This window comes from Heterodontus francisci, chromosome 3 (genome assembly GCF_036365525.1).
Source record: "Heterodontus francisci isolate sHetFra1 chromosome 3, sHetFra1.hap1, whole genome shotgun sequence".
NCBI classification, from domain to species: domain Eukaryota; kingdom Metazoa; phylum Chordata; class Chondrichthyes; order Heterodontiformes; family Heterodontidae; genus Heterodontus; species Heterodontus francisci.
Window position 1 is genome coordinate 56,925,869 of NC_090373.1, and position 15,213 is coordinate 56,941,081.

General features: G+C 44.0%; 1 protein-coding gene across 5 annotated transcripts in view; it reads left to right on the top strand.

Moving 5' to 3' along the window:
* The window catches only part of LOC137356506 (kinase D-interacting substrate of 220 kDa-like), a 222,811-nt gene that overhangs the window by 174,466 nt on the left and 33,132 nt on the right, over positions 1-15,213 (top strand). For 4 of the 5 annotated variants that reach the window (XM_068022401.1, XM_068022395.1, XM_068022405.1 and 1 more), the window contains exon 24: positions 7,900-8,078. In XM_068022401.1, the coding sequence (XP_067878502.1) occupies positions 7,900-8,078 (179 nt within the window). Of the gene's footprint in view, positions 1-7,899; positions 8,079-12,812; positions 13,179-15,213 lie in introns of those variants that run through there. The other variant, XM_068022406.1, reaches the window with a different exon arrangement.

Here is a 15,213-nt window from a genome sequence, read left to right on the forward strand (position 1 = left end):
CGCTCACATCCCATGAAAGAATATATTTTTAAAAACTAGAATGTTTATATTTCCCACATGAATCAAACCTGCAGCAGATTTTTAATGAATCGAGGGTCATGTTAGAAATCGGGTTCTCTTTTTCCTCTTGCACTCTTACATTTGTTCATTCTCTCTTATATCTATGTTGGTATATATAACTTAAATAACTGAAATTAGTCCTCCTGTTTTTCTTCACATCTTGAACAATTGAACAGGTATTGCTGGAAGCTGAAGGATAACTCTTACAGCAGTTGAGCTGACTCAATGCTGATGTATAATGGGAAACAGGACACTGCACATGCTCAGACTGCACAATCTGCCTTCAGCAGACAAGAATCACAGATCTGGAAAGTTCATTGCCAAACTTTTGGAGAAAGTCTGAGGCTTTCCATTAACTACATTATAGTAAAAAATTACAGTGGATAAATTTGATATTTTTCCTCCAGCATTTTATACTGCTAATATTTCCATGATTATTGAACAATCAGAACAACACTGTTATTTCTGATTTACTTAAATATATGATTTCTAGATTTAATTCCTTGGATAAAGCATGGTGTCTATGTGGGGGGAGGCTCGGGAAGAACTTAAGTTGTGGAAAATTATTAGTAAACAGGTGGTTTTCTGAGAAATTGAAGTGTTAAAATACTCGTGATGTAGTAACAAAAATAGAGCCATGCAAAATTTCACCTTTGCCATTTAAAATGTGGATACTGGGTAAGATTGAAAATATTTTACATTATATAGTAATTACAAATATGCTATATTTTTGCTTTGTATAGTGAAAATTAATTGTTTTAAAAATATTTGCAATTGTCTGATACTCCACAAAATTAACTGGTAATAGATTGCATTATCTGAGCAAAATAAAACGCTGTTTACCTCTATCAGTTACAGGTGCTTGTTTTTTGATGAACTATTTGATATTGGAATATTTGCCTGTTCTGCACAAAATTTATAATCAACTTTTTTTTTAGTATAGGCCAGTAATAAATATAGCCTGCTTGAGTTATATGTAAAATATTGAAACAGTGCAGAACTGCACAGCCCTCGAGCGCTGAAAACATTTATGACTGCATGCTGTGCTCACCATTGAGATGCAGCTTGGGGGTTGGGGGGTGCAGCTGACAAAATTATTTTAATCTGCTTCATGTGACATGCTAGCTGAGAATGAAGTTTAAATCCTTTAAAGTACCCTTATTAGCGCTTTAATTGCTAATTATTCTTAGAACTAAATACATTTCCTTTGTGTATTAAAGGAGTACATTGATGTGATATTTTAAAAGCTGCCTTCAATACTTTATTTACAAGCAGTTTGATTTTATTTACTCTGTGACCCATGATTTAAAAATGAAGTTGATATTTGCTAGAACAGTTGTTGAAAAATGCTATTTTTGTTAGTATAAAGAGAAAACAATAATCTTGTTTGAGTTTTTGAACCATATATTTTGTCTGTCTTCTGCTTTCTCAGGCTGAATTTTATGGGGCCGTTTGAGATAGCAACGGAGGCGGGTGGTGGGGCCATAAAATTGGGACAGAAGACGGCGGACAGGAAGTACGATGTCGTGACGCCATTGCGGATTTTCCAGTCGGCAGCTGACATGGAGGGCGCGCTTCGCACATTCTATTATTTTTTAGTATTCGTTGACAGGATGTGGGCGTCGCTGGCTTAGCCAGCATTTTTTGCCCATCCCTAATTACCCTTGACCCAGCCGTCAGTGAAGGAACGGTGATATAGTTCCAAGTCAGGATGGTGTGTGTCTTGGAGGGGAACTTGCAGGTGGTGGTGTTCCCATGCGACTGCTGCCCTTGTCCCTTTAGGTGGTAGAGGTCGTGGGTTTGGAATCTGCTGTCGAAGGAGCCTTGGTGCATTGATGCAGTGCATCTTGTAGATGGTGCACACTGCTGCCACTACTTCGGTGGTGTGGAGGGAGTGAATGTTTGTGGATGAGGTCCCAATCAGGTGGGCTGCTTTGTCTTGGGTGATGTCGAGCTTCTTGAGTGTTGGCGGAGCTGCACCCATCCAGGCAAGTGGAGAGTATTCCATCACACTTGTGCCTTGTAGATGGTGGACAGGTTTTGGGGAGACAGGCGGTGAGTTACTCGCCGCAGGATTCCTGCCCTATGACCTGCTGTTGTAGCCACGGTATTTATATGGCTACTGCAGTTCAGTTTCTGGTCAGTGGTCACCCCCAGGGTTCAGTGATCGTAATGCCATTGAATGTCATGGGGAGACGGTTAGATTCTCTCTTATTGGAGATGGTAATTGCCTGGCACTTGTGTGGCACGAATGTTACTTGCCACTTATTAGCCCAGCCTGGATATTGTTTGTGCCTAGCTGCATTTCTACACGAACTGCTTCAGTATCTGAGGAGCCACGAATGGTGCTGAACTTTGTGCAAACATCCCCACTTCTGACCTTATGATGGAAGGAAGGTCATTGATGAAGCAGCTGAAGATGGTTGGGCCTAGGACACTACCGTATGGAACTCCTGCAGTGATGTCCTGGAGCTGAGATGATTGACCTCCAACAAGCACAACCATTTTCCTTTGCGCTTGGTATGACTCCAACCAGTGGAGAGTTTTCCCCCGATTCCCATTGACTCCAGTTTTGCTTGGGCTCCTTGATGCCATACTTGGTCAAATGCTGCCTTTATGTCATGGGCAGTCACTCTCACCTCACATCTGGAGTTCAGCTCTTTTGTCCATGATTGAACCAAGGCTGTAATGAGGTCAGGATTTTTTACGGAACTCAAACTGAGCATCAGTGAACAGGTTATTGCTAAGCAAGTACCGCTTGAGAGCACTGTCGATGACACCTTTCATTATTTTACTGATGATCGGGAGTAGACTGATGGGGCGGTAATTGACTGTGTTGGATGTGTCCTGCTTTTTGTATACTGGACATATCTGGGCAATTTTCCACATTGCCGGGTAGATGCCAGTGTTGTAACTACTGTAACAGCTTGGTTAGGGGTGCGGCAAGTCCTGGAGCACAAGTCTTCAGTACTATGGCTGGAATATTGTCAGGGCCCAAAGCCTTTGCAGTATCCAGTGCCTTCAGTCGTTTCATGATATCAGATGGAGTGAATCCAATTGGCTGAGGACTGGCATCTGTGAAGCTGGGGACTTCAGGAAGAGGACAAGATGAATCATCCACTCAGCACTTCTGGCTGAAGATTGTTGCAAATGCTTCAGCCTTATCTTTTGCACTGATGTGCTGGGGCTCCCCAGTCATTGAGGATGGGGGTATTTGTGAGCCACCTCCTCCAGTTAGTTGTAAAATTGTCCACCGCCATTCACGACTGGATATGGCAGGACTGCAGAGCTTATATATTGTCTGTTGGTTGTGGGATTGCTTAGCTCTGTCTATCGCATGCTACATCCGCTGTTTGGTACGCAGGTAGTCCTGGGTTGTAGCTTCACGAGGTTAACACCTCATCCTGAGGTGTGTCTGGTGCTGCTCTTGGCATGCCCTCCTGCACTCTTCATTGAACCAGGGCAGACCACAAGACAGCAAGCCAATTTAAGATATTTAGGAACCCAATTGCCAGCAATTTTACTCTCAGTTTCGTATTTTCCTGATGGCGCACAGGAACCATGGGGCTTCAGGATCTTGCTTGGTGCAGGGAGGCGACAAGGAGCTCAGTGTTGGCTTTGCTGGGAAGCCATCGTGAGGCAGTGTTGCTTGGCAGGAAAGATGGAGGAGGGGAGGTATCGTGAAAGACTGTCAGGATTGGGGGCCAGGGTGCCAGCACAGTGGGACACCTACACCAGGGTGGCATCTGGACAGTGCCCCTCATTGAGAGGCACAAGTAGTTGTGGGGGAAGCTGGGGTGTTTGGGTGGAAGGTCTATTTGGTCCGGAGGCCTTGCGCTCAGGGAGAGGCAACCTCTCGTGGGCCTCATTTGCTCTGGCTTGGCGGCCCCTGTGGAGGGGAAGGAGCAGAGAGGGAGGGTGCTTCATGGATGGGCAGGGGAACACTGCAAATTGGGGGCCCACAGGTGGGCCGGATCAGGGCACAGTAGGCTGGAGAATTTTGTAGCGGGGCATGACAATAACCTCTGGAATGCAGAAGCTACCCTCCGGAGAGGATTTACCAGTCATGTCACAACTACCTGCAGATGTCTGAGCGGCAGTGTCTCCGAAGACTGTGACTCTCAAAGGAAGCTGTCAATAATCTGTGCAATGATGCAGGATCAGCTGAGGCCCGTGGGACTTGATGGGCAGCCAATGCCTGTAGCACTAAAAGTCACCGTGGCACTGAATTTCTAAGCCACCGGATCATTCCAGTGATCCACTGGAGATATGTGTGGAATCTCCCAGTCTGCAGCGCATCGCTGCATCAAGAAGTTCACCAGTGTCATGTTCAGGAAGGCTGGCGACTATGTGCGCTTCTGCACTAATGTAAAGAGTCAAGCTGAGAGGGCATCGCTGGATTTCCCCCGGTGTAGGGGTGATTGACTGCATGCATGTGGCCATCAGGGTTCCCACTAAACAGCCTGCTACCTTCATCAACCAGAAGGGCTTCTACTCACTCAATGTACAACTGGTCTGCGATCACTGCAAACAGATCTTGCAGGTGTGTGCGCGATTCGTAGGAAGCAGCCACGGCGCATACATACTAAGGCAGTCTCAGGTGCCCAATCTTGTCCATGCCCCACGCACAATTTGGGATGGATCCTTCGAGACAAGGGATACCCACTGAGGACATGTCTACTAACACTTATGAGGAACCCACACATAGATGCAGAGGAGAGGTACAGCACTTGCCAAGGCTCAATCCGAGTGACCATCGAGCAGGCCATCGGTCTACTCAAGATGAGATTTAGGTGCCTAGATCAATCCAGTGGAGCCCTTCAGCATGCCCCAGTGAGGGTCTAATGTAGTCTGCTGTGCTCTACACAACCTGGTGCTACAGAGGAGCAAAGCTTTGACCAGTGAGGATATCGTGGCGCAAGATGGCTCCTTTGAGGATGCTGCCCAAGCAGTGCCAGATGAAGGGCCTCGGGCGCAGCAGGAAAGGCGTCATGCTACGCTCAAGGGAGGCACTCGACGCCTTCATACATTCAATTTTCCTTTGAGCCTTACCACCTTCTGGAGCCACAACAATAAAGCCTTACCATTAAACAGCCCTGTTGTCATATCCATTCTTCTGTACTACGGTACCCAGGTGTAGTTCTCAAAATGGCAACGCTGAAAATTTGAGTGCTCAGGTCTTGCTGTCTTGCTACCGGCCTCTTAGGAGTAAGGTTTGCAAGGAACTCCTAAAAGGAATCCAGAACAGTAAGGAGATGTACAAAGAACAACAGCGTAGTTTAATTACGTGTGACCACCATCACAATAAGTCCCTTTTCTATAGCATTATTACCCTTGACCCTCTAAGTGCATCTATGTGCTTTTCTTAACTTGTTTGCGGACACTCCTGAGTGGTACTCCCCCTGCGTTTCAGCTGAAGCGTAGGCAGGCTGTGGACCTTGCTTCCTCCGGCTTGGGATGACCGTCTTCTGGCTGCCTGAAGCCTAGAAGGCCCGGAGCACTGAGGGCCTTCTGCACAGGTGCAGTGACCACCTCTATTGGCAGAGATGATGGAGGTACTGGTGTCACTGGCAGAGGGGCTTTGGAGCCAGTGTCTGCACCAGGAGCACCCCGAGAGGAACCCCCAGATGCAGCAGGCAGCCTCTCCTCCCTCTTATAAGGCACTCTTGTATCTCCCTGCTGACCTGAGAGGTACATGAACCTGGTGGTGACTCCAAGTGCCTTGTCCCCCTCTCACCTGCCATTGCTACATCAAGCTAATGGAGAAGGCTATGCTGTGCCGGTCAGCGCACATCTCCGGCAGCCACTGATTGGTCTGCTGGATCTGGCTGTCTACGAGAGTCGCCAGTCTCTCAATGGAAGAAGCCAGACGCGCAGTCACCAGATACAACGCTGCACCAAAGGCATGGATGGATTCCACCATCGTCCAAGCTTGGGTACGCAAAGCCTCTGGCATTTCTGCCAGATGTTGCCTGACCTTTTGCTACAGCTGCAACATTTCCCATGTTGCCGCTGATATCTGAGGCACATCATCAGCATGGACCTGGCTTCCCACAGTCCTCCAGTGGCCTGTCACAGCCTGTGTCAGCTGCCCAGGTGCGTCTGTGCTGTGCTCACCATATCTACAAGTGCAACTAGCCATCAATGTGAGAGTATCTGTGCTGGTGGAGGGTGCAGGGTAATGATGTGACACTGGACCCTCTGAGGTTACCTCCTCCTCAGAGGTAGCCAACTGTTCCCCAGCTTCTTGAGCTCCTCACTCTTCTTGGTTACCTTTACCTGCATGAGAAGTCATTGAAATAGAAAGATTAGTGTCTGCCCATCCTTTCATTCATACCACCCCAAATGTGCCTCTCCATTGATGCCATGTGAATAACATGGCTCTTGGGCACCAGAGACACCCTTTTGCCTAGGAGATGCTCACTGTCTTGGATGGGTGCCCCTTTCTCCCCATCAGCTATGGCATGGCCGCCTTGTTGCCCTGCCAGTTACATGGCCACCGCCTCCATCAGCGTAAGGACATGCAGATAAGGAACTCAGTTGCCGGTCTTGGCACACTCCTTCCTGTTGTGGGCAGTCTTCTCCTGCAGACGCAGTGAGGAACAAGGTTAGTTTGCCAGCGGGTAAAAACCCCAGACCTTTGATAGTCCATCGAGTCATGATGGGGGCTCACATATGTCTCCTGCATGTGGCCACACTCGAGGGTCTATGCTGGGGAATGCATTGACGACTGACACCTCTAATTGAGGTGCGGCGATGCCTCAGACCCCATTGGCGCAACTCCAGGACCCCATTGTCATGGCTGGGTGATTCCTCCCTCTCCACCAAATGAATTTGCTTGCTCTGATACAAGCTAGGCGCAAAGGGTTGTAATTGAATGAAGACACAGCTTGGCAGACCAGATGAGGTTATTGACCCTCTTTTGGTACTGAATCCAGGTCCTTGGGGTGACCCCACGGCTGTTGACCACCTCCACTATCTCCATCCAGAGTTGCTTGGTCAGGCAGGCTGATCTTCTCCTATCCCTGGGAAAGAGCACCTCCCGCCTTTCCCTTGCAGGCTGGAGTAGAGTCTGGAGGGAGGCATCATTGAACCATGGAGCCACTCAGGCTCTTCCTTCTGCCATTCTGCCTGCCGACTTGCAAACCAATGCCTGGCACTCCTGAATGCAGGGGCTCACTTGAGGGTATGAACAATCAAGCACAGGCTCACTTGAGGGTACAAGCAGTCAGGCACGGGTTGTCAGCCCTTTATGGCACGTGGAGCTTCCACAGCGTCACCTGAGGCCACACTCACTGCCTCTACTGCCGCCTCCGTCCTCTCAATGGACGGCCCCCACGACTTCCAATCCTTAATCGTTCAGCTGGCTGCTGATTGCCGCACCAGCTTCCAATCCCGACGTCGGGACCTGCGACCTAGAAATAATATTCAACTCCTCATTTCTGATTCTGCTAAAAATCTTAATTTATTCTGCTATCTTGGGACCAGTTACTCACTTAATTGACACAACTTTAAAGACTATAGAGCCATTTCTCACTTAAGTGAAAACATTAGTGCCATTGCATTCTCACTTCATTCACTTCCTGATTGTGGTGGTTTTCTGGTTATAGGCAAGAAGTGTATATTGCAATACTGTCATTTCACTTAGAAATGGTACTAATAGCAATTTAAAAGTTCGTTTTTTTTTTTAATTCTGTGTTTTTATATGCCCTTTGCATTTGAGATGGTACAAACAGCATACTTGGTAAATGTTTCTTTCACAATATGCTAACATTTCTGACAGTTCTAGAAGACTGATTTTTTTTATTTATGTAATGGTATTTCCTTGATTATCTTCAGAATTTCCAAAAACATACCAACTACCAAAGATGTGGAGCCACTTCTAGAAATTGACAGTGATATTCGTAGCTTTGAAGTTTTCTTATCTTCAAGAATGCCAATTCTTTCAGCGCGAGATGTGAAAACATTTCTACCATGCACAGTGAATTTGGATCCTAAACTGCGTGAGATTATTGCAGGTTAGTGTTTTTTATGTATGACAATTGAGGTAGTTTTGTAGACCAGGGTGGTCAACCACAGTCTTTGAGAGCCACCTGTGGCTTTCCTGTAGCCCACTTTTGGTTTTAAGTTAATCCTGATATTTACTGGTAGATCTACAATAAGGACCAGTTCCGGCCTTGTATGCATAATAAAAAAAGAAAGCCATCCCAAACTTCGGTTTAATTTTAAAAAAATAATGCTTTTCTTTTTATGATGCGTTTTTAAGTAATAATTGCTACATGCTTTTTAATAAATCTCTTCTCCCCCACCACTCAAAAAATGTTAATTTTGTATTAAGTAAGTTTTCCTAAGTTTTTATCTCCAAGGTATCTTTAGCAAGGATACATGAATTACTTGTGAGGTAAAATCTTTGCAAAATATTTCTTCTTAACTGGATTTTTTTAGGGAGGTTTAATTATAGTTTAACTTGTCTTCCTGGCACCTATGTTTACTGATATTGAAAATGGTTCCCCCTCCTTTTCAAATCTAGGAAGGGAAGTTGGGTGGTCAGCTGTTTAGTAGGAATAGAGTTGAGAGCAGGAGGTGGGTCTTAAGGTCAACTTGAGCTCAGAGATGGCATTAGGGGAGACAGGAGAGAAACTACAGAAAGATGTGGATTCAGGGCTAGGGAAGGGGGAACCTTGGTGGAAGTATGGCTTGATGGGCAAGCAGATGTGGCAGAGGCAGCTGAATGGTTAATAATCTTAGTGATAAAGAAGTCCTTGGGCTCCTTGCACCTGTTGTTGGAGGTGAGGGTGACGGGCGCAGCGCAGTAGGGATTAAGGAGGCGGTTGATGGTAGAGAAAGGAAGCCAGAGAATATCTTTGCATTCCAGGATGATCCTGGAGTAATGAACAGGTTTGGCAGGATAGCTGGGCCTGATAGTTATTGGTGTTGTCCAGCCAGATCTGGCAATGAATGGCTAAACTAGTTGTGTGCCTTAAACATTCAAGTCTGGAGCCCTTGAACTTAAAAGGACCGAGATGGAGGCAAACCGGGGGAATGGCCATGGTGGGAGAGAAAGGGTTTTACCAGATACAAGGGCAACAAAAGCAGAGCTGAAGGAATGACTGAGCAGATTGACAACATAAGAAGCATTGTGGTACATGGAGAGCCAAAGACTAGACATCTGAGAGTTTGATAGTGCTGTTGTAAGTGACTTTAGGGACAGTTTATTCCAGGGTTGGAAGCAGAGGAGTTGGGGTTAGAAGTTGGGGGAGCAAGGGGCTGGTTGGTGAGTGGTGAGGCATAGAAGGAATTGTTTAGAGATGGCCTTGATTTAGATTGAGATGATGGAAATATCGAGACAGAGAGGCCATGTGACTTGGTAAGTGACCTAACTCCAAATACCTGCCTTTGCTCCATATCCCTTTAAACCTCAGGTGTTGGTTGTGCATATGGGTAGGAGAGTTTTTATGGAGAGAGAGTTGAGAGAGAACAGGAGAGCAGTGAACTTAGAGCAAGATGAGTTACAATGGAGGTCAATAGCATATTCAAGGAGGACTTAAAAATGATGCTGTTTCTTCTCTGACTTCTTTCAACAGTTTAAGATTTGTGCTAATTTTTTTTCTAGAACTAATTCCTTTTCTAAGTTAATTCCATCAACTGTCCTACAGTCTCCTCTGGTGCAACGTTGTCTAATATATTAGCCACTAGCCACATGTGGCGAATTGGAAAGTCAGATGTGCGAAATGTATTTCTGATTAGTAAATAAAAATGAGTAATTGACAGCGCTGTCGGGCATGTGATTTCAGTACTCATTAAAGTACACATGCATACACTGTGTTAATCTATTAGTTGGTAAAATAATAAGACAAAATGCAGAATGAGAGAATGTGATTTGATCAGTTAATGCTTTACTTCTAATGTAACACTAGTTACACTAGCCTCTTTTTTTTTTATTTGTGATCAATCTTGCCATCTATTATGACGTGGATTGGAACTTACCAATGGCAGAACATAACATAAGAACAGGATTAGACCATTTAGCCCCTCCACCTGTTCTGCCATTCAATGAGGTCATGGCTGACCTGTGACCTAACTCCAAATACCTGCCTTTGATCCATATCCCTTTAAACCTTTGGTTGACAAAAATATATCAATCTCAGATTTTGAATTAACAATTGGTTCAGCATCAGTTGCTGTTTGAGGAAGAGAGTTCCAAACTTCTACCACCCTTTGTGTGTATAAGTGTTTCCCTAATTCACTTCTGAGAGGTCTGGGGCTCTGGTTGTTAGACTTCCCAACCAGCAGAAATAGTTTCTCTCTATCTGCCCTATCTGATCCCCTTAATATCTTGAAAATTTTGATCAAATCGCCCCTTAACTTGATAAATTCCAGGGAATACAGCCCTAGTTTGTGTAATCTCTCCTTGTAATTTAACCCTTGAAAGTCCAGTTATCATTCTGATAAATCTAAGCTGCACTCGTTTCAAAGCCAATATATCCTTCCTGAGGTGCGATGCCCAGAACTGCTCTCAGTAGTCTGGGTGTGGTCAAACCAGGACTTTGTATAGCTGAAGCATGACTTCTACCCCCTTGTATTCTAGTCCTCTAGATATAAAGGCCAGCATTCCATTAGTCTCTTTAATTATTTTCTGTACCTACCTGTTCGTGGAATTTTAATGATCTATGTGTCTGGACTGCCCCACCCAAGTCTCTTTGGACCTCCAGTTTCTAGATTTTCACCATTTATAAATGTTCTGTCCCTTTTACGTCCAAAGTAGATAGCCTTACATTTGCTTACATTGAAGTCTATTTGCCACAGTTTTACCCGTTCACTTAATCTATTCATATCTCTTCATAATTTTATGTTTTATAATAATGCCACCTATTTTTCTGCCAATCATCTAAGTTAATAAATACGGTGATAGTCGAGGCTGTAACACAGATCCTTGCGGGACACCACTAGTTAGGTCCTGCCAATTAGACTCTAATGCAAAAACAAAATATTGCGGATGCTGGAAATCTGAAACAAAAACAGAAAATGCTAGAAATACTCAGCAGGTTGGGCAGCATATGTGGAGAGAAAAACAGTTAATGTTCTGGTGAAAGGCCACAGACCTGAAACAATAACTCTGTTTTTCTCTCCACAGATGCTGCCTGACCTGCTGAATATTTCCAGCATTTTCTGTCTTTGTTGCTACCAGTTAGACTGCCTTCACATTGTCCCTACATTCTGTCTGTTGCCACTCAGCCAATTTCCTAACCAGGTCAATAAATTGCCTCCAATTCCACGAGTTTCAACTAGCTATGTCTCTTATGAGGGACTTTATCGATGCCTTCTGGAAGTCCATATAAATAACATCCATGGACATTCCCTTGTCTACGACTTGGAACCATCAATCCAATTTATTAGGCATGACCTACCCTTTACAAATTCATGCTGGTTATCTGATCGGCTGAAAATTTTCAAGGTGTTCAGTCACCCTATCCCTAATTATAAAGTCTATTATCTATTATTAGGGGAGGCAGTGGTATAGTGGTAATGTCACTGAACTAGTAATCCAGAGGCATAGGCTAATGCACTAGTGACACTGGTTCAGATCCAACCACACAAGCTGGTGGAATTTAAAGTCAATTATCAACAATAAAAAGTCTGGAACTGAAAGCTAGTCTGAGTAATGGTGCCATGAAACTATCATCGATTGTTGTAAAAACGCATGTAGTTCACTGATGTCCTTCAGGGAAGGAGATCTGCCATCCTTACCTGGTCTGGCTTGCATGTGTCTCCAGATCCACAGCAATGTGGTTGACTCTTAACTTCCCTCTGAAATGGCCGAGCAAGGCACATAGTTGTCAAGGGGAATTAAGGATGGGCAACAAATGCTGACCTTGCCAGCAGTGCCCACATTCCGTGAAAGAAGTAAAAAAAATCTTGCTCTCTTTAGCAAGGTTGCATGAATTACTTGAGGTAAAATCTTTGCAAAATAGTTCTTTTTAACTGATCCTTTTTTTTAGGGAGGATTAATTATAGTTTTTGTAATATTTAGCATGCAGTATTTTAACTTTAATGTTCTGTAATGAACTTGGCATAAGGGTCTCCTTTTTATTTGTGACCTAAAATACCAAATGTTGTTTTGTCTAAAACTAAAAGAAAAAGTATACAAAAAAACACAGAGCCTGGTGAATGGGAATGATGCAAAGAACAGCCAAGGGTGACAAAACAGATAGTAGGAACGACAAAAAGGGAGTATGAAAAGCAACATGCAAGAGATATCAAAATCTAAACAAAATGTTTTACAAACTTATTAGGAAAAAGAGGGTGGTCAGGAGCAGTTTCCTGACAACAGATGCTAGTGTTATGTCCAGTAAAGACATATCATATTCCTACTTTTAAGATGCGAACTGTATTCAATGTAGACTCTTTGAATTTGACTTTTCCTTGAAACAAAAGTGGACAGTGTGCTGCAAGATGGGCGCCGAAGGTCAGATGTATTCAAACACTGCTTTACTGTCTCAAAAGGATATATTCCAGACTAAAGGGTGTCGACTGTGCCCATCTGGAAACCATCAAAAGGCATTCCTGAATTGAATGGTTTTCCTGTGAGGCAAAGAAGGTATGAAGTAGCCACAACTTAACTATGATACTCATCCAGACATTAGTAGATACTCATGGATTCCACATCTTGGTCCAATGTGTGGTCACACCAGGGAAGAAGGCAATGTGTCAACTAACAGAGACTCTAATTGATGGATTTTTGACCTTAAAAGGTAACCCTCTGGAGAGGGAGCGAGAGAGGGAGATCACAGCAACATCACAAAAGTCATCCAGCTAGGGGCTATGGAAAGATCCAGCCTAAACAAGAAGAAGCACCCCTGCTACTAATTCTACACTTCAACTTGGTGCAGCAGAGAACTGAAAGTGACTGCCACCTCCAATCTGAAATCTTAACCACCAGAAATCTACAACACCAACAAGTTCAAGACTACAACCAATCCAGGCCTGCACCTTTATAAGAGACTGTCCTACTTAGAAGATTCAATAGTTCTACTGTAAACCATGAACACTTACTACACCTTGAACTCTTCTTTTACCTTCTATCTATTCTTCAGAGTCCATATGAGCGTGAATGTGTATGTGAGTGGTGCTGCGAACATTTCAGGGAGTGAATATTATTCAATAAATAGTTAATCTGTTTTAAATCTATAAGAAAACCTGTCATTTGTTTATTTGACCCTAAAAACACTCAGTGGGGTAACCCATCATTTTAAACAAAACATGATTGCAGTTAGTTGGAAGTGGGAACCACCCACACTCCTTACCCCCTGTCTATAGCACTAGGCTAACTGATTTATAATTCGCTGGTTTCCCCCTCTCACTTTCTTATGTGGCAGAGTGACATTCACATTTTTCCAATCTAAAGGAACGGCTCCCAAATCACGAGAACATCGGAAGATTATAGTTTAGGGCATCTGCAATGTTCTCACCCACTTCCTTTAACACCTTGGGATGGAAACCACCTGGTCCTGGGGGTTTGTCACTCTTTAGTACCATCATGTTCTTCATTACTGTTGTTTTGTTTGGTAATTTTGGTGAGTCCCTGATTCACTAATAGTTTCCTTGGGATGCCCGGCATGTTGACCTCTTCCTCAGCTATAAATACTGATGCAAAGAAATTGTTCAACGTGTCTACCATTTCCTTCTTTTCTTGGGCAGCATCACATCAGTTTGCAAAGGGCCCACATTGCTCCTGACCACCCTATTTTTCCTAATGGTAAGACTTTATTGTGTTGATCTTGATATCCCTTGCAAGTTTCTTTTCATACTCCTTTTTATAGCTCTTACTATCTGTTTTGTCACCCTTTTGCTGTTCTTTGTATCTCGCCCTTTGCTGTTCTTTGCATCGATCCCATTTGCCAGGCTCTGTTAGTCTTTCTAGCTTCTCCTAAAATCTGAAGCTTGGACTTGATGTTTTTGTCCAAAGCTATAGCTCTATGAACTGATTTTGGATTAGTCTCAGCAAGAAAATGTACATTGGCTACACCAACACCATTGATCACTTTTCTTGTGGTTAACAGCAGATTATATTTAGCTTGGGATTGTTTCAACAAAAAGGGCAACTATGTTCAACGGTCATTATAGCACCAGTACGCTGAACTCTCCTAGTACAAGCTTACAGACATACAAATTAGGAGCTGGAGTAGGCCATTCGTGCTTGTTACGTAATTTGATAATGATAAGATCATGGCTGATCTGACCTGTGGCCTCAACTTTACTTTCCTGTCTACCCGCTATACCCTTTGACTCCCTTGTCAATCAAGAATCTATCTAACAGCCTTAAAATATTCAATGACCCTGCCTCCATTGCTCTCTGGGGAAGAGAATTTCACAGCCTAATGATCCTCAGAAAAAAAAAATCCTGACCTCCATCTTTACATGGAAGACACCATATTTTTAACCTGTGTCCCCTGGTTCTGGTGTCTCTCATAGGATGGATGCTGAGAGGATACGTCCCCATATAAAGTCCCCTCAAGATCTTATATGTTTCAATAAGATCACTTCTCATTCTTCTAAACTCCAAAAGATACAGGCCCAACCTTTCCTCAAGATAATCCCTTCATCCCAGGAATCAGTCAAGTGAACCTTCTCTGAACTGCTTCTAATGCAATTATATCCTTTCTTAAGTAAGGTGACAAACTGTACACAGTACTCCAGATGTAGTATCACCAATGCCCTGTACAACTGTAGCAAAACTTCCTTACTTTTATATTCCATTCCCCTTGCATTAAACAACAACATTCCATTTGTCTTCCTAATCACTTGCTGTACCTGCATACTAACTTTTTGTGATTTAGGTAGCAGGGCACCCAGATCCCTCCGTAGTGCAGAGTTCTGCAATCTCCCTCCATTTAAATAGTATACTGCTTTTCTATTCTTCCTACCAAAGTGGGCAAGTTCACATTTTCCCACTCCTTCTGCCAGATTTTTTCCCACTCACTTAACCTATCTAAATCCCTTTGCAGACTCCTTATATCCTCCTCACAATTTAATCTCCTACCTGTCTCATCAGCAAATTTAGCAACCATACAGTCAGTCCCTTTATCCAAGTTAAAGGCCTGCTCAGGTTGGGAAAAAGAAACCGACCCGAACCACAGCGGACCTGAGCCCGGC